General features: G+C 38.7%; 1 protein-coding gene across 5 annotated transcripts in view; it reads right to left on the bottom strand.

The window, feature by feature from the left end:
- Nucleotides 1–20647, bottom strand: part of Mms22l (MMS22 like, DNA repair protein) — a 184142-nt gene that overhangs the window by 150956 nt on the left and 12539 nt on the right. For 4 of the 5 annotated variants that reach the window (XM_045154267.1, XM_045154269.1, XM_045154268.1 and 1 more), the window contains 3 exons: nucleotides 18151–18241; nucleotides 14575–14705; nucleotides 4753–4866 (listed from right to left, as the gene is read on the bottom strand). In XM_045154267.1, coding sequence (XP_045010202.1) covers nucleotides 4753–4866; nucleotides 14575–14705; nucleotides 18151–18241 — 336 coding nt within the window. Of the gene's footprint in view, nucleotides 1–4752; nucleotides 4867–14574; nucleotides 14706–18150; nucleotides 18244–20647 lie in introns of those variants that run through there. The other variant, XM_045154271.1, reaches the window with a different exon arrangement.

Below are 20647 nucleotides of genomic sequence, written 5' to 3'. Positions count from 1 at the left end.
AGGCCACCAAAATCATATATATGGCTATCATAAGGACAGTTTTCATGAGTGTCCTTAAAAGCCCATAATCATGTTCCTGAATGTCGTCTACAAAGCGTCCCCCCCCATCTCCTACTACCTGAACTTTAACTATGTTAAAATATGTTAACAAACTCCAACTCTGATTCTTACTGGCTCATCTCAAAATTCTTCCCTGAGGCAAAGTCAAAAACCCAGCTTCAACAGATTTCAAGTTTCAGAAAGGAGCTTCCCAAACTATCCAGATGGTTCCTACCCAAATGCTGGTCCTCTACTGTCACCCAGCAATTTCTGTTCTGATTCGCCAATGCCAAACCTGTCTTTCCAGTGAAATTCTCTGCCTTGTTAAGTAAGAGACAGCATGCTATAATCTTTTACACTTTGCTTATTTCATGTAACAGGAAATCCAGGAAATGGCTACCTACAGCTTCTTTACCTTTATAATGGCTGGCTTTTGGTGTCAACCTGACCATGCCAGAGTCCCTAGGTCTTCAGATAATTGAGATGTCTATGAACGTTTCCTGAATGAAGATAACATTAAATCACAAACACATTGCTTTCCCTAATGTGGATATGCTGCATTGAGAGATGCCAATTAGAACTAAAAATCTGTCCTGCAAGGCTGTCTTCACACTAGGCCAGCAAACTTTTTCTGTCTTGAGACATGGATCCAGAGTGGACCTTACACTATCTGCTACCCTGGCTTTCAGGCCTTTGACTTGGCTGAAGCTTACTGTCAATTCTCTTGGGTCTCCAACTTATCAATCATACATTCCAAGATGCAGTTCCCACAACCAAGTGCTCTAATCCCATATCATAAGCCTTTTTATGTACCTAAATACTCTGTTGATTCCATGTGCCTGAAGAATACTCATAAAGCAAAAACACTCCAGTGTGCAGATGTCCTATATATGGTTTGTTCAACTATTTCTCCCACAAAGGAAATTTTAGCTTGTTCCTACTACCATTCGATTACTAACAATGTAGCATGTAACCTCTGCATATGTAGTTCTTAAATTTTTGGAGATACATTTAGAGTAAATGAGCAGAAGTGAGATTGCTAGGGTAACTAATAAAACCTTTGGTTCACTTTTTCATCAAATCTTCTTGAATGTTCCAGTATTGCCTTCCTCCTGTGTTTCCAAGAAGCCAAGTGCCACTTTAATTGGCTCTTATTAGAGAACATGGGGTTTTTAGTATTTCTTGGGAGGGATGTCCTAAGCTTTGCACATGGTAGGCAGGAGCTATCTGAGCTATATTCTCAGCTCTTTTTTCTTTTAAAGTCAAGTTATAGTAGAGCACGTCTTGGGATGGATAGATTGGGGCTAATCTGGCCAACTTTCCAGTATGATGTTTCACTCATGAATTTAGGTTTTCTTTTTCTTTGTAGGACGTTTTTTGGATTATAGTTTTTAATATTTATTTATATATCACTGTTTTACTTTTCTAAGAGATTCCATTTACATGTATGGCTACTTTATATTTGCCTTGAGTAACTTGTAATTTAATCAATTCTAATAGAATTCCTTCCTCCCATTTTCCTCCTGAGTTCAATTTATCCATTTTAAACACCACTGGTGTTTTTTCTATCCACCTCACCCTCAGCTTTTCTAAAAACAATACAGGAGAGAGAGAATGAAACCCTACTTCAAAACAACAACAAACTGGGGATCATACCTAGAACCTTATACATGCTAAGCAAACTCTAGCAATGAGCTACAATCCCAGCCCTTGTTTTATGAGACGAGCTGTGTTCCAATATTCCAGGTTCTTTTGATAACACTACAGAGTTTGTTTCATTATTTCAGACTTGCTGAAAATAGTTACAAAGGAACTTTCTTTTGGCTAACGTACCAAAATAACAATTTTATTATTTCTTCTGGTGGGGGGAGGGAGTGTGAATAAGTGAGTCTCTTGGTGTTTCTTGATGGTGGTGGTGGTATTTTGTTTTACAAGACTAAATTTTTTGCTTCATACCCCATCACCACCCAATCACTATTTTTCTACTTTATTCTCTAGGGCCTCTACCTTCAAACACTGTCTCATAACATCACATACAGTTTTATGCTCTCTATCTATAGACACAACCAGACTTCCAGGCAATTTTATACCATTTTATGATGACAGCTTCTTTTCTCTCCTCTGAGCAGTTTTCTCAGAGTGCTCTTCCTGATTAGACTGGTTTGTGGCAAGAGCTTTGGCGGTCTTTACCTTCCATAATTTATAGCTCCGAGCAGTCCTATCTTGTAATAATGTTGGAACACATCAAGGAGTTCTGGTGGTTTTATTTTGTTCTTTTCATCTATTTTCAATGTTTTGGGGAGATTTGTGGCAAAATGTGGGTTCAGGCATCCATTCAATATCCTTGACTGATTAGAAGCTAATGGCCTGAAATTTCAAAGAAAATCTAAGAAATATGAAATCAGGTTGCACATATGCATGAAAGATACCTGCTGTAATAAACACACAGAAGCAATATTAAACTCATGCAAAACAGTGAACTCCAGATCAGCTTGAGCAAGTGTGAGACCCTACCTTGAAAACCAAAACAAAACAAAAGATTTCCTATTGCCAGGTGTGGTGGCACATGCCTTTAAGCCCAGCACTCTTAAGGCAGAGGTAGGAGTATCGCTGTGAATTCGAGGAGGCCACCCTGAGATTATGTAGTGAATTCCATATCAGCCTGAGCTAGAGTGAGACCCTACCTTGAAAAACCAAAAAAATAATAATAAAATAAACTCATGCAAAAAACCTAAGTTACTGACACACACACACAATTTCCTTTACACACGTAGTTAAGTGTCACATTTTTCTCTCTGGACACCCAGCTTTATAGTTACCCTCAAATTCATGGGCTGCCAATCTAAGCTCCCTGAGCCTGTCTTTCATGCAGGATCCTTAGGTGAATGAAAACCAAAGGTCAAGCTCACATAATCCAGCAACAAGCCCAAAAGCTTCACCATCCATCTGACCTGAGATCTCCCCAGCCTAGCATATAGTATGAGGTATCAGTATTTCTTACTTCCTACGAGTTCACTGAGACATTTAAAATGCGTAGTATAAAATGCCCAGCATCAGTATTTTTAGTGAGGGTCACACTGTCTTACTGACTGGAATGCAATCTGCTCAGGCTTCTCCCGTTTCCTCTTTCCTTCTCTTAATCTCATAAAGGCTCTCTAAACCTTTAAAGAAAATAGAAACTGTTAATTTGAGTACAAACACAACAGGCTCCAAAATGTGTTAATATAACTTATTTCAGTTTACCAAATGGAGGAGAAAGAACCTCACATTTTTATCATTTTATTTTATTTTTTTATTTATTATTTTTTTTAAGATTTTATTTTTTTAATTTTTTTAAATTTTTACTAGCATTTTCCATGATTATAAAAAAATATCCCATGGTAATTTCCTCCCCCCCATACTTTGCCCTTTGAAATTCCATCATATTACTTTCCCATCTCAATCATTGTACTTACATATATATAATATCAACCTAGTAAGTACCCTCCTCCCTTTCTTTCTCTTCCCTTTTAAGTTTTTATCATTTTAAAACAAGTCTGGCCAGGCATGGTGGTGCACACCTTTAATCCCAGTACTCAAGGGGTCAGAGGTAAGAAGACCACTGTGAGTTTCAGGCCACCCTGAGTCCCCCATAGTGAATTTGAGGTCAGCCTGGGCTAGAGTGAAACCCTACCTTGAAAAACCAAAAAAAAAAAAAAAAAAAAAAACAAAAACCAAGTCTAGTTACGACATAAAATAATATCACTTATGAAAATTCCCACACTATTTTAAAATCTTTTTGTTTATTTTTATTTATTTATTTGAGAGTGACAGTGAAAGATGCAGATAGAGAAAGAGAGAGAATGGGCGTGCCAGCCTCCAGCCACTGCAAATGAACTCCAGATGTGTGCACCCCCTTGTGCATCTGGCTAACGTGGGTCCTGGGGAATTGAGCCTCGAACCAGGGTCCTTAGGCTTCACAGCCAAGTGCTTAACCACTAAGCAATCTCTCCAGCCCTCCCACACTATTTGAAATTGTGCCCATTTCTCTACTTAAAATGTAGAGGAAAAACTAGTAACAACAGGATTAGCATATCTATATTAACTATATGTGGATTGCATATCGTAAGTTATAGTCTTGTATCTGTTTAAGCCCGGTCCCCATTTCCCTGAAGAACCTTGTCAAGCGTTGGTATTCACTTGACTAAAATGTTTTCTGAAATATGAGAAGGTATTATATATTTTATCTTCAAAGGCTCTTGACAGAACAAAAAAAGAACTTGAGAAAACAAAGGAGTTACATTTTGCATGTCTTTATTTTTCCTACTACTAATTTAGGATTTAGAATGAAGTAGGAATTGAGGATTGTATTCATTGGCTTCACAAGAAGGTACTTAAGATTTTTCTTGGCCAAAATTACTAAATGAGGGCTGGAGAGATGGCTTAGTGGTTAAGGTGGCATTTGCCTGTGAAGCCAAAGGACCCAGGTTTGATTCTCCAAGACCCATGTAAGCCAGATGTACAAGGGGCACATGTTTCTGGAGTTTATTTGCAGTGGACAGAGGCCTTGGCATCATCATTTTCTCTCTGTTTGCCTCTCATCTATCTCTTTCTCTCTCTGCAAGCAAATAAATACATAAAAGTTTTCAAAATACTAAATGACTCCAAAAACAAAAACTAAATGAATTCAGGGATGAGCAAGGAGGAATAACTAAACATAAATTCCCAACTTACTTCTGTGGTAGACCATTTACTTCTGTATTGCAGGAGATGAATAAGCAAGACCCATAACTCTGTGATGCATGAGCACGGGCAGTGATCAGCCATCAGTGCTTCACAAGGCCTAATCTGTAGACAAGAAGCAATGCAAGTTACTTTTATAAGACATAAATTAAACTGCTTGAAATAGACAAAAATATTTCTTTATTACATGAATTTAAGTGTCATTTCACTAACTTAACAAAATTCCTTTTATGGGCTGGAGAGATGGCTTAGCAGTTAAGGTGCTTGCCTGTAAAGCCTAAGGACTCAGGTTTGATTCCCCAGTACCCATGTAAGCAAGAGGTGGAGCATGCATCTGGAGTTTGTTTGCAGTGGCTGGAGGTCCTGGTGTGCCCATTCCCTCTCTTTCTCTCTCGCGCTCTCTTGCTCTGCCTCTTCCTCTCTCTCATGCTCTCAAATAAATAAAATATTTTTTAAAATGTTTTAGTTCCTTTTAGAACCAAAGTATATAATAAATCTGATTTTCAACTATTCTTAAATGGGGAGGTTCTGCTTTATGCATCAAAATTTTAAAGGATAAAATAGTAAAATTTTGAAAAATAATAATAAAAAGAAAAGCCATCTACAAATAAATGGCATTTTAAGATCTAATTTTAAAATACACTGCAACATTATATGAGTAAAGACAGTATGTGTTAGCAGACACAAATTAACAAAACTGAAAAATACTACGAAATAAGTCCAAGTATTTAGTGCCAATTACTTTAAAAAGAAGACCTGGTATTATAAAACTAACAGAGGATCAAACAGAAGAAATGGTGTGACAATGGTCTGGATACTAATTCTTAGACATGACCCGAAAGTACAAGAAACAAAAGTGAAAACAGATGAGTGGAATGACAGCAAATTAAAAAAAGAGAGTTGGCCAAATGGTTCAGTGGTTAAGACATTTGCCTGCAATGTTCGATTCCCGCTGCAGTACCCATATAACAACAGATGTACATGTGTCTGAAATTCGTTTGTAGTGGCTAGGAGACCCTAGTACACCCACTTTCTCTCTTCCTATCTGCCTCTCTCTCAAGTAAACAAATAATTTTTTAAAAATTAAGAAAGACTTTTACTGTTAAACAACAATGAAAAAAAAATAGAGCGAGACCCTACCTCAAAAACACAATAAAGATAAAACCTAGGAGCAGGAGAAAACATTTGCAAATAATATAGCATATAAGGTATCAATGTCCAAAATAATATGAGGACCATAGCATCTCAAATAAACATGTTAAAATGGGCATGGGAGTCTATTAAGACATTTTCCAAAACACATGCAAATGCATATGACAACAAATATAAACTTATAAAAAAAGTTCAGTATCAGTAATACAGAAATGTAAATTAAAACTTGGTAAGGGATAGAGAGATGGCTCACTGGTTAAGGTGCTTGCCTGCAAAGAACCCAGGTCATATCCCCATGTAAAGTCAGATGCATAATGTGAAGCAAGTGCCTGGAGTTCATTTGCAGTGGCTAGAAGGCCTGGAACACCCATTCTCTCCCCCTCTTCACTCTCTAGTAATATAAATAAACAAATAAAAATATTTTTTAAAAGATTGTCACCGGGTACAGTGGCGCATGCCTTTAACCCCAGCACTCAGCAGGCAGAGAAGGATTGCTGAGAGTTGGAGGCCACCCTGAGACTACATAGTGAATTCCAGGTCAGCCTGGACTACAGTGAGATGCTACCTCCAAAAACAAAGACTGTCAATCTGAAAACAAAACAAAACAAAACAAAAAAAAACCCAAACTGGTCAGACACCATCTTACAGCTGTAAGATCATAAATTAGTATTGCAATAATACAATATGATACAGAAGTTTTTCAAAAATTAAAAGTAGAACTACCATATGCTCTATCAATCCCACATTTGAGCATGTATCTCAAGAAATAGAAATAAGTATGTCAAAGAAATATTTGATCTTCCATAATCAATACAACCTTATTTGCAATAGCTAAAATAAGCAATGATCCAAAGTATCCCAGCCATGGATGAATAAGGCACATGTGAAATATGTATCAAGCACCCACAATAATATGGATGCTAAATGAACTAAGCCACATACAGAAAGACAAATACCACAAGTTCTCACTACATGTGGACTTAAGAAATTCAAAGTCACAAAAGCAATCACAGAACTGTGATTATATGGAGTAAGGAGAGATCAAGGGGATATTAGCTAAAGGACAGGGAATTTCAGATTAAGAAAATTAAGTTCATTACAGATGACTGGGCTTCTGAGCGGGAATGAAAATACTTAGTAGCAGAGGCGCGTAAATTAAAAAGGAGATATAAAGGGAAGAAAAAGGAAGAGAGTACTTAATAGGTTGATATTGTATATATGTAAGTACAATGATTGTTATGGGGAGATAATATGATGGAGAATAGAATTTCAAAAGAGAAAGGGGGGAGGGAGGGAATTAACACGGGATTTTTTTATAATCATGGAAAATGCTAATAAAAATTAAAAAAAAAAAAGAAAATTAAGTTCAAGATATCGGCTGTTAACGTGATGACTTTAGTGAAAAACAAAATGTACTATATTCACATTTTCAATCACTAAAAATAGTAAATATACAAAGTAATACATGGTTAATTAAAAGGAAAGGGAGAGAGGGAGGGAAGGACGGAGGGAGAGAGCAGTCCAAGAATAAGATACATGCTCCCAAGGCAAGCTGCTAGAGACTCACTTCCTACAATCAGGCTCTACCTTCCAGAGCTGCCATCACCTCCAAAGTGTCCATCCAATAAGGAATCCTTTAACCTATCAGTCCATTGGTAATGTCAAGGCCCTCATGATCCAATCACTTCTCAAAAGCCCCAATGCTACATCGGAAACCCAGCCTTCCATACACAACCCTTGACATAAGAAGTGCTGGCAAGGATGGGGAAAAAAGACATCCTTCGCATGCTATTAAATGGATACAAGTTAGTAAAGTATTACGGTAAACCAAGAAAAAAAAAACACCTTATGATCCAAGAATCCCACTCCTAGGAACAGATCCACAAAAATTACTATGAGTATTTGAGGCACTCCCACATATACTGTAATATTAATCACAACAGTCAAGAAATGCTATTAACCTACGTGTTCAGCAACGTAAGAGTAAATGGATAAAGTACATATAATTAATAATATTCAGCCATCAAAGAGCATGAAATTCTGTCACAGCAATGGCCTCTAGGCAAGACTGAATTAGATGAAATGCCAGATAAAGAATTCAAAAGCATGATTATAAATACTCAAAGAATCAAAGTAGGAGAATATGCTTCTGAAGAAATTCCAAGAGAACAGAGGAAATCAGCTTAAAATAAAAATGCTGAGAAAAGAAATAAAAATACTGAAGAAATAACAATCTGAAATACTGGAAGTGAAAAACACAGTAAGTCAAATAAAAAACTCTGTAGAAAGTGTCACTGATGGAATGGATCCGGAAAACAAAGCACACTAACTAGTTTCAACAAAATCATAGAAGAAAATGTCTCCACAATAGGTAAAGAGATGTCAACACATACCATGAGGCATTTAGAGCACCAAATAGACAAGACCAGAAAAGAACCTCTCTTTGCCATATTATAATTAAACAACTAAACATGCAGACCAAAGAAAATATATTGAAAGCAGTAAGAAAACCATCAGAGTAACAAGTTTCTCAACATAAATTTCAAAAGCCAGAAAAGTTTGAAATGATATAATCCAAGTTATAAAAGACATACAGATCAAAAGAAAAAAAAAAAGACATATAGATCAAGGAACAGAATAGATGATCAAAATATAAACCAAGACAGCAAAAGCCATCTGGCTTTTTGACAAAAATGCCAAATATATATATCCTCATCTGGAGAAAAGGCAGCCTCTTTAACAAATGGTGCTGGACAAAATGGGTAATTATATATAAGAGAATGAAACTTGACTTGGAAAGATGGCTCAATGGTTAAGGCACTTGTTTGCAATTCCTAACAACACAGGTTTGATTCCCCAGTACCCACGTAAAGCCAGATGCACAAAGTGGTGCATGCATCTCAAGTTTGTTTGTGGTGGCTGGAGACCCTGGTGTGCTCTTTCTCTCTGCTTGTAAATAAATTAAAAAAATATATTTTTTACAAAAAGAATTAAGGGGGCTGGAGAGATGGCTTAGCAGTTAAGCGCTTGCCTGTGAAGCCTAAGGACCCCGGTTCGAGGCTTGGTTCCCCAGGTCCCACATTAGCCAGATGCACAAGGGGGCGCACGCGTCTGGAGTTAGTTTGCAGAGGCTGGAAGCCCTGGCGCGCCCATTCTCTCTCTCTCCCTCTACCTGTCTTTCTCTCTGTGTCTGTCACTCTCAGATAAATAAATAAAAAAATGAACAAAAAAATATTAAAAAAAAAAAAAAGAATTAAGGGCTGGAGAGATGGGTTAGCAGTTAAGGCCCATGACTGTGAAGCCTAAGGACCCTTGTTTAATTCTCCAGTTCTCATGTAAGCCAGATGCACATGGTGGTGTATGCATCTGGAGATCATTTGCAGTGGTAGAGACCCCGGCACTCCCATTCTCTCTCTCCTCTGTCTCTAATAAATAAATAAAAATAAAATCTTTAAAAAAACAAAAGAATTAAATTAGATCCTTATCTCTAACCGTAAGAATCAACTTCAAATGGATCAAAGACCTTAACATCAGACCTGAAAATGTGAGACTGCTAAAAGAAAAAGTAAAGGAAACACTGCAATATATAGATATAGGCAAATACTTCCTGAATAACGCCTCAGTCACTCAGAAGAACCATTCAACCAATTAGACCTCATGAAATTAAAAAGCTTTTGTACAGCAAAAGATTCTCTTAATAGAGCAAAGAGGCAGCCTACAGAATGTGAGATTTTTATCAGCTATACATATGACAGAGGAAAACTAATTAACAAGCAATTAAAAATAATAAACAACAACCAAGGCTAGAGATAGCTTAGCTGTTAAGGCATTTGCCTGCAAAGAACTCAAGTTCAATTCTCCAGGACACACATAAACCAGATGTGCAAGATGGTACATGTGTCTAGAGTTCGTTTGCAGCAATTGGAGGCCCTAGTATACCCATTCATTCTCTCTCTCTCTCTCAAATAAATAAATAAATAAAACTTTACAAAAATAGTTAAAAACAAAAACAAAACTGGAGAGATGGCTTAGCAGTTAATGTACTTGCCTACAAAGCTTATGGACCCAGGTTTGACTCCCCAGAAACCACATAAACCAAATGCACAAGATGACACATGCATCTGGAATTTGACTGCAGTGGCTCCTGGCCCTGGTGTGCCAAATCTCTCTCTCCCATAAAATAAAAATAATTTTTTAAAAAAACTAAAAATGGGCTATAGAACTGAAGAGGTCACAAAAGAAAAAATACATATCTCCAATGAACATTTTTAATTTAATTTAATTTAATTTAATTTTCCAAGGTAGGGTCTCACTCTAGCTCAGGCTGATGTGAAATTCACTCTGTAGTCTGAGTGGTCTTGGACTCACATGGATCCACCTACCTATGCTTCCCAAGTGCTAGGATTAAAGGCAGGAGCCACCATGCCCAGCCAATAAACATTTTTTATATGTTCAACATTCTTAGCCATTGGGGAAATGCAAATTAAAATTACTTTGAGAGTCCACCTCACTCTGGTTAGGATGGTTATCATCAAGAAATCAGCAAGGCCAGGCATGGAGGTACATGCCTTTAATCCTAGCACTGAGAGGCAGAGGTAGGAGGATTGAGGTGAGTTCAAAGCTAGCCTGGGACTACAGAGTGAGTTCCAGGTCAGCCTGGGCTAGAATGAGACCCTACCTCAAAAAAAAAAAAAGAATCAGTAGGACCAGGCATGGTGGCACATGCCTTTAATCCCAGCACTTGGAAGGCAGAGGTAGGAGGATCCTTGTGAGTTCAAGGCCAGCCTGGGCTAGAACAGAACCTACTTGGGGAAGAAAAAGAAAGAAGGAAAAGAAATCACCTGACAATAAATGCTGGTGAGGTTGTAGGAAAAGAACCCTTCTCTATTGTTGGTGGGACTATAAACTGGTACAGCCATCATGGAAATCAGTGTAGTTTCCTGAGACAGATAAAGCTATATATATGATATGACCCAGCTATAACATTCCTGGACATATATTCTAAGTACTCTACACATTACTATATAGATACCTGCTCATCCATGCTTATTGCTGCTCTGTTCATAATAGCTAGGAAATGGAACCAGCCTACATGCCCATCAATTGATGACTGGATAATGAAGATGGGGTACATATACAATTAAGCTATAATAAAAAATGAAACTAAAAAAAAAATCAATCTAAAAATTATACTAAGTAAGATAACCCAGGCCCAGAAAGCCAACTGTCAAATGTTTTCCTTCACATGTGCACCCATCCTAGCTCTGATATTTTAGATTTGTATGTTAGTTGGAGTAGCAGTCAATAGTAGAGATCAGGAAGCTAGAAAGTGGCCATTAGGGAGGGAGGAAAGGGAAGGGATTAAGTGGAGTATACAGTATATATGCAATTAGAGGAGCAAAATAAGCTGGGGTGGAAAGGTCTAAATAGGGTCAGGGGAAGACAGAGGGAAGGAGAGGGTGAGCATGTGGGTCAGTCAAAACTAAGGATGTTATGAATAAGTCATATGGAAATCTATTTCTTCACTAGTTAAAAAATATGTTTAAGGCTGGAGAGATGGTTCAGCAGTTAATGTACTTGCCTATAAAGCCAAAGGACCCAAGTTTAATTCCCCATTACCCACATAAACCAGATGTACAAAGTGAGGCAGGCATGTAGAGTTCATTTGCAGCTGCTAGAGGCCCGGTGCACCCGTTCTCTCTCAATCTGCCTGTCTGTCTGACTCTCTCTCTCTCCTCTCTCAAATAAATACTTTTTCTAAAAAAAATCCAGGCATGATGGAACATACCTTTAGTCCCAGCATTCAGGAGGCTGGGGAAGAAAGATTGCCATTCAAAGGGCAGGTTGGGATATATAATAAGTTCAGTCAGCCTGAGCTAGAATGAGACCCTGCCTGAAAAAAAATAAAATAAAATAAAAAACAAAGAAAGATCAAGAGTCTGGACACAAGTACCCTTTGGGGGTGATAATGCAGTGCCCAAAAGCCATAAATTGTTACAGAAAAATTTCAATGCCAGGGGTGAAATACCTCTTAGTGAGTTGTTGATATCCCAAAAACAATATACAGCCTACTGGCAAAGCTCTTGGTTGCCCAACAGGGCTAGATGGTAAGACACTAATAATGAAGACACCATATGCTTTAGGTACAGGGCAGAAAGACATCTAGCTGGAGCTGAGCTGGAAGGCTCCTCTAGGTTAGCAAGCTGGCATAGTGCTAGAAAGTGCTATGCAGCCTGCTTCAGGAGAAAAATCATCAGTGGGCTTAACCAGCAGAGAAGACCTTACAAGATACACAGCTGGCTATCCAGGCAAAATATGCCAATCAGTGCAATATGACATCTCTGTTATGAGAAAAACCAAGCATTCTCTAACTGAATGAGGCCTGGTCCATGGGAGTAAAATAATTCATGCATGCTGCTAGGGGGAAAAAAAAGCCTCTGGATAGTGAGGTCATTGAGCCCTGGGCAGAAGTTAGCTACTTACTGTTGTTTGACATAAATGTATTACATCCACCAAATTATGCCCTTTAAATATGTTAATTATTGATGCCATGTATTAATGCTACTCTCACTTTTGTTTAAAGACCCTTTGTCTTTTCAGACTGGAATGACTACTGGAATGACATAAAACTTAGCAAAGTTCTGAGAAGTGACAATGTAGGGTCCAGCACCAAGGGAGACATCTCTATCACATCCTCCAAGGCTCTGCAACCATTGCTGAAGAGGTGATGGAAAGACTACAAGTACCAACGGAGGGGAGGAATGCTTTCGAATGCTGTCTTCCTGACACAAAGTGGCCACTGCAGTCATGACCTCACATTACCTGGCCTGCATAGAATGAGGATAAAAATGACGACACCAAAATAGGAGACTAGCTGGAAAGATGTTCATTGGAGGGTAGATATGGGAGAGGACATACAGGAGGGTGAAGGAAAGAAATTATGGTCAGGGGGACTGAAGGGATGCCTTAGCAGTTAAGGTGCTTGCCTGCAAAGCCAAAGCACCCAGGCTCAATTCCCCAAAACCTACATAAGCCAGATGTACAAAGTGGCAAATGTGTCTGGAGTTCATTTGCAGTGCCTAAAGGCCCTGGTGTGCCCATTCTCTTCCTCTCTCTCAAACTCTACCTGCCTCTTTCTCTTTCTCTCTCAAATAAATAAACAAACACTTAAAAAAAAAAAAAAGAAAGAAAGAGATTAGTCAGGCGTGGTGGCACACACCTTTAATCCCAGGATCAGGAGATAGAGGTAGGAGGATCACCATGAGTTCAAGGCCACCCTGAGATGGAATTCCAGGTCAGCCTGAGCTACAGTGAGACCCTACCTTCAAAAACAAAAAAAGAAGAAATTATGATCAGGGCACATTGTATATATGTATGCTGGTTGGCAATAAAAAACTGCTGATGCATAGTCCCATCATGAAATATTTTGACTCAATTGGTGTGGTGGTTTGATTCAGGTGTCCCCCATAAACTTACATGTTCTAAATGCTAGGTTTCCAGCTGATGGAGATTTGGGAATTAATGCCTCCTGGAGGGAGTGTATTGTTGGGGGCGGGCTTATGGGTGTTATAGCCAGTTTCCCCAAGTCAGTATTTAGCACACTCTCCTGTTCCTGTTGTCCACCTTATGTGGGCCAGAGGGTGATGTCCACCTTCTGCTCATGCCATCGTTTTCCCCTGCTATCGTGGAGCTTCCCCTTGAGCATATAAGCCAAAATAAACCTCTTATTCCCACAAGCTGTTCTTGGATGATTTCTACCAGCAATGTGAACCTGACTGCAACAATTGGTTTGATGTAGGAAGGTGAATGGTCCAGTTAAGTCCAATTCATTTGATTTCAATTAAAAACCTGAGCAAACACTTGGGAAACTGAGCAGAAAAATTACTGTAAATTTGAAATAAGTAGTGAGTTTGAGGCCAGCCTGGCACTACAGAGTGAATTCCAGGTCAGCCTGGGCTAGAGTAACACCATACCTCAAAAAAAAAAAACAAAAAAAAAAACTCACTCTTTTTGTTTCAACTACATATAAAATTAGGAGAATATAAAATTATATTACCAAGAAAACCATTTTTAATTCTTATATAGTAAATGGAAGGCATTAAGAATCAATGCCATTGATGGGTGTGGTGGTGCACGCCTTTAATCCCAGCACTCGGGAGGCAAAGGTAGGGGGATTGCCATGAGTTCAAGACCTCCCTGAGTTCGAGGTCTCCCTGAGACTACATAGTGAATTCCAAGTCAGCATGAGTAAAGAGTGAGACCCCACTTCAAAAGAGAAAAAAAATCACATACTGCCATTAAGTACCAAAACACTAACAGGGTTGGAGAGATTACTCGGCGGTTAAAAGCATTTACCGTGCAAAGATGTGGACCACACACACCTGTAACTCCAGAGGAGTGAAGAGTTCGGGGAATGGATACCAGAGACTAGCTGAAAAAAAAAAAAATCAGGCAAACCCCAGGTTCATGAAGACTCCTGCTCAAGAAAGAAGAGTGCTGGAATGGGACACCCAACATTCCCCTCCAGTCATGATAGTGAGCACACCACGTGACAGGCAAGCACATAGGGAACCACATGGCCACATACATGTGCATGCACCTCCCCCACACAAAACCATGAAAACAAAACAAAGACAACACTAATAATTCCTAAAGCATTACCTTGTCATACCTGTTGAGTGATAGGCTTATTAAGTCACAAAGAAGGTTTTCACAGTGTTCTTCAAAGAGGCTACCATTGGTTAAATTGTCACCTGCCATACTGATAAACTGATGACCATACACAACTTGTTCTGAAAAGTAAAAAAATCTATTCAAAACCACAGATTATTTTCATTCACAAGGAAAAATGACCACCTCCTACAAATTAGAACAAACGTGAAGCAATTAGAAAATATTTTTACAAATAAGGTACATTTGACTCATAAGCACTGACTGTAAAATATCTCCAGTTCCTCTACACAGCATGTGATTGGCCTCTCATCCTTAAGCACCAACTAAAGACACAGGAACTATATTACTTCAAGTGAAACACTTGCATTATTTTCCACAATTCTTTTTTTTTTTTTTCTTTTTTGTTTTTCTGAGGTAGGGTCTCACTCTACATAGTCCCAGGCTGATCTAGAATTCAGTATATTGTCCCAGGCTAGCCTCAAACTCACAGCAATATCTCCTACCTCTGCCTCCTGAGTGCTAGAATTAAAGGCATGGATAAACACACCTGGATTCTCCCATAATTCTAAGCATTAAACCATCTCAAACATACTTTTAATAACTACTGATAAACTGATCATATGCAATTGTTTTGTGACATAAAAAAAAGCAAACTAAGGTAGCAAATAACCAAAATTTGTAGCTCTATCACAGTAAGTCCACATGAGTACTCTTCTATGTATGTAAAATAGTTACTATGAGATAAAATAGATATCTACATATACCTTTATGTGTGGAGGTAGATGTAAGTGCACACACACAAAATTTGTATTTCCTGGTTTGTAGTTTTTTAAAAATACATATGTATTTTTTTTGAGAGAGAGAGAGAAAAAGAGACAGAGAAATAGGAAGACAGAGTATGGGTGCTAGGGCCTCCTGCCACTGCAAACGAACTCCAGATGCATGTGCCACTTTGTGCATCTGGTTTTACATGGGTACTGAGGAATCTAACCTGGGCCACCAGGCTTTGCAAGCAAGCTACTTTAATCGCTGAGCCATCTCTCCAGCCCCACAAATTTGTATTTTAATATCTCTGAATAGTCAAAAAGTAGTTACTGATGTTCTGGAACCAAAAGTACCAAGCAGCATAATCAAGAAAAGATTTAAAAGCAGGCAATAAATGAAATGGAAAAGAAAACAGGTAATAAAAGTTCACTGATAACCCAGTAACAAAATAAAAAGTATCATTTTTCCGTGTGTGTTAGCAAAAAGTAAAAATAATGTCCACCACTATTGGCAAGAATATGAGGTAAAGACTCTCTCTAAAATTAATGTATATTAATTGGTTAAGACAATATAAAACAAAAGAACAGCATAAAGAATGTCAAAACCGGGATGTTCCATTTCACATCTAAGACTATTAATTCAGAGTAACAAGCAAACAGATTGAAGGACTGTGTGTTCAGTAAAACAACTTTTTAAAAATTTTGTTTATTTTTATTTTTTATTTATTTATTTGAAAGTAACAAAGAGGCAGAGAGAGAGAAAGAATAGGGGCGCCAGGGCCTCCAGCCACTGCAAACGAACTGCAGATGCGTGTGCACACTTGTGCATCTGTCTAACGTGGGTCCTGCGGAATAGAGCCTCGAAACAGGGTCCTTAGGCTTCACAGAAAATAGACATGTCTAAAGTGTAGATCTGTAACATCCAGCCCTTACATGGTAAGTAGAACTAAAGGGATGAACCCAAACAGAGCTCTAACACCACTAAATAAAAAACCACACTGGGCCAGGCATGGTGGTGCACATCTTTAATCCCAGTACTCAGGAGGCAGAGGTAGGAGGATTACCATGAATTAGAGGCCACCCTGAGACTACATAGTGAATTCCAGGTCAGCCTGTACCAGAGTGAAACCCTACCTCGAAAAACTAAAAAAAAAAAAAATCAGCAAAGTATACCATTCGTAGTGAGAAAAATAAAATACAGGGCTGGAGAGATGGCTTAATAGTTAAGGCACTTGCTTGCAAAGCCTAAGGATCCAGGTTCAATTCCCCAGGACCCATGTAAAGCCAGATGCACTAGGTGATGCACACATCTGGAGTTTGTTTGCAGAGGCTAGTGGCCCTGGTGTACCCATTCTCTTTCTATCTGTCTGTCTGTCTCTCTCATAAATAAATATAAATAAATATCAGTGGGTAAAGTACTTGCTTGCAAAGCCTAATAACCCAGGTTCAACTCCCCAGCCACCCATGTGAAGTTGAACAGGCATTCCTTTGCAGTAGGCAAAAGACCCTGGCATGCATAAACACATGCATGCAAATAAATAGATGAAAAAATTTAAAAATAAAATACACATATTCTAACAGATAAGAGACTAAGAAAGATCAACATTTCCCACTTGTGATCACTGGGAGGGGAGGAAAAAACTGAAAAAAGACTGTTGTGAAGTTTGTCATTGAACACTACCTTATTCTTTAAAGTATTTTTATTTCTTTATTTGACAGAAACACAAAGAAAGCAGACAGACATAGTGTAGGTGAACATGCCAGGTCTTCTGCCACTGAAAATGCACTCCAAATTACTGTGCCAGTTTGTGCATCTGGCTTTACATGGGTCTTAGGAAGTTGAACCAACCTATGCTTTCAGGCTTTGCAAGTAAGCACCTTTAACCACTGAGCAATCTGTCCAGACCTTATCTGATTATTTTAAGATATCACTAAATACTTATAATTAATGTAATTCATTAATTTTTTGGGGGGAGGGTTAGGCCTCTAGCCCAGGCTCACAAGGAACTCACTCTGTAGTCCCAGACTGGCCTCAAACTCACATAGATCCTCCTATATCTGCCTCTTGAGTTTGTGGGATTAAATGCATGTGTTACCAAACCCAGCTTAATTTTTTTCTTTTGAACAGGGTCTTACTATGTAATATAGGTTACCCTAGAACTCACTATACACTCTCATACTTCTTGTGGTCCACCCATCTCACTTCTAAGTGCTGTGACTATAGGTGGTATGCCACACACCCAGCTGACTTATTGCTTTATTTTAGAAAGCAATAGGAAAAAAACTAGAAAATAGAAAGCAATAGAAATTCATATTTTTTATTTTATGTTAGAGACAGAATTGGTGCACCAGGGCTTCAGCCACTGAAATTGAACTCCAGACACTTGAGCTACCTAGTGGGCATGTGCAACCTTGCCTCACCTTTGGGCTTCTGGCTCATGTGAGTTTTGGAGAGGAGAACATGGGTTCTTAGGTTGTGCAGGCAAGTGCTTTAACCAGTAAGTCATCTCCGCAGCCTTCAGACTTTTAAAGAAGAATTTAAGGGCTGGAGGGATGGCTTAACGGTTAAGACATTTGCCTGCAAAGCCAAAGAACCCAGGTTCTATTCCCCAGGACCCACGTTACCAGATGCACAAGGGGGCGCACGCATCTGGAGTTCATTTGCAGTGGCTGGAGGCCCTGGTGCACCCATTCTCTCTCTCACTCTCTCTCTCCCACCCTCCCTCTTTCTCTGTCACATGAACAAATAAAATAAAATATTTTTTAAAAAAGAATTTAAGTCGGAAACTCATAAACTTACTCAATTTTCCACCCAGCATGTGAAGTATCTCCAGCACCAGCCAATGGATATCTAAGTGGAGATGTAATAAATGCCATGACGGTGAGAAAAGCTGTGAATAACAACATCAACAATGATTAAGACTGATATTAGATACTTAGTAGCACATCAAAAACTTCTCCCCACACAGGAGATGGAGCAAATTAGCCTACCACTTCAAAAGGTCAGAGAAAGCCTATCATGACTACTATAGGATTCTTTCACAGAAGATATTGAAAGGCGTTGGTTTTTACTAGATGGTTTAAGACAAACACACTTAGGGTCTACTGAATAGACTTTCATAGTAAGAGTCTCTACCAATCAAGTTCTCCTTCCACTAAAGTTGCAAGGCACCAAAAGAAGCTGTAAATCACTTTTTTGAAAAAATGATTGTATTTCAGAATTTAGCAAGGAAAAAAAAATTTAATGTAGTAAGTATGTAAGAACTACAAGATACTTTCAAAAGAGAATTTCAGGTTATCAGGTAAATCACACTGCCGTCCTCACTAGAAAACTGAAGTTCAAAGAAGTTAGCAATGAATATATTGTAAAAATAATAGCTAACACAGACCAGGCATGGTGGAGCATGCCTTTAATCCTAGCACTCGGGAGGAGAAGGTAGGAGGATCGCCATGAGTTCGAGGCCACCCTGAGACTCCATAGTGAATTCCAGGTCAGCCTGGACCAAAGTGAGGCCCTGCCTCAAAAAACTAAAAATAATAATAATAATAATAATAGCTAACACAGCATGTCCCATTAAAACACTCAGAAAGAATGGGGTACAGATGTGCCTATTAGGCATTACAAACAAAACAAAATGCTATGCTAGGAAATACTAGTGCAGGAATATGTAATAAACAGCACAGATGAAGGCACTTGAGTGCAAAGCCTAAGGACCCAGGTTCAATTCTCACGTAAGCCAGATTCCCAAGGTGGTGTATGCTTCTGGAGTTCATCTGCAGTGGCTGGGTGGCCCTGGCATGCCCATTCTCTCTCTCTCTTTCTCTTTACCTCTCTCTCTAACTCTCATTCATAAATAAATAAATAAATAAATAAATAAAATTTTAAGGAGTCATTTTGGGGGCTGGAGTGGTGGCTCGGCAATCAAGATGCTTTCCTGGAGCCAGGAGTGGTGGTGTATGCTTTTAATCTCAGCACTTGGAAGGCAGAGGTAGGAGGATCACTGTAAATTCAAGGCCACCCTGAGACTACATGGTGAATTTCAGGCCAGCATGGGCTACAGTGAAACCCTACCTCGAAAAAACAAAACAAATGCTTTCCTGAAAAACCTAAGGAACCAAGTTCAACACCCCAGTAGCCTCCTAAAGCCAGATACACAAGCTAGGACATGTATCTGGAATTTGTTTACAGTGGCTAGAGGCCCTGGAGTATCTGTTTTCTCTCTCTCCCTATCTGCTTCTTTCTCTCTTAAATAAGTAAATAAATAAAATATTTAAAGTTCACAGAAATATATATGTGAAGAACTGTATCTTACATTTTGGCCAATATTATGTCCCTAAAAATTTAGGTATTCATATTAGTGAAGCAACCATGAAGACTCTCACAGTAAATGACCATACTCCATCATTTATATATACTCTGATTTTTCAGATGGAGAATTGTTATTCATCTGTAAGGTAGGCCATGCCTCCAGTAACCATTTTTTAAAACTCAAGCATCACAGTGAAAGACAATTACTGACAGAGGGGAAAAAAGGCATGATCAAAATAGCCGAAGTCCTAAAGATCAGAATACACATCACAGCATGGCTTTGAAAGTGTATTTCTTGGGCTGGAGGCATGGCTTAGCAGTTAAGGCATTTGCCTGCAAAGCCAAAGGACCCAGGTTCAATTCCCCAGGACCCACGTTAGCCAGATACACAAGGGGGCACACACATCTGGAGTTCATTTGCAGTGGCTAGAGGCCCTAGCATGCCAACTCTCTCTCTCTCTCTCTCTCTCTCCCTCCCTCTTTCTCTGTCAAATAATTAAATAAATAATAAAAAGAAAAGTGTATTTCTTGTTCTCTGTGGTGCTGCAGATTAAACTTGGGCTTTGTGCAAACACTTTTACTACTGACCTCAATCTCCAGACCTCAAAGTATACTTTTTTATAAAGTGATTTTCTTCAATCTTACTATATTGATGACAGTTTGCCCAAAATTCTACCAATAAAGATGATACAAGTTTGGATCTGGAGACAGCTTAGTGGTTAAGGCGCTTGCCTGCAAAGCCTAAGGATCCAGTTTCAATTCCCCAGTACCCAAGGAAGCCAGATGTACAAGGTGGCACAAGGGTCTGGAGTTCACTTACAATGGCTAGAGGCCTTGGTGAGCTCATTCTCTCCCTCCCTCCCCCCCCCCATTAACCTCTTTCTTTTTTTCAAATAAAATATTTTTTGAAGATGATACAAATTTACAAAGGCTAATTTATTTCATCTGGAAAAAAAAAAAGGTTTTTTTTTTTTTTTGGTTTTGGTTT

The sequence above is a fragment of the Jaculus jaculus genome, chromosome 7 (assembly GCF_020740685.1).
Source record: "Jaculus jaculus isolate mJacJac1 chromosome 7, mJacJac1.mat.Y.cur, whole genome shotgun sequence".
NCBI lineage: Eukaryota > Metazoa > Chordata > Mammalia > Rodentia > Dipodidae > Jaculus > Jaculus jaculus.
This window is presented reverse-complemented; position numbering and strand designations above follow the sequence as displayed.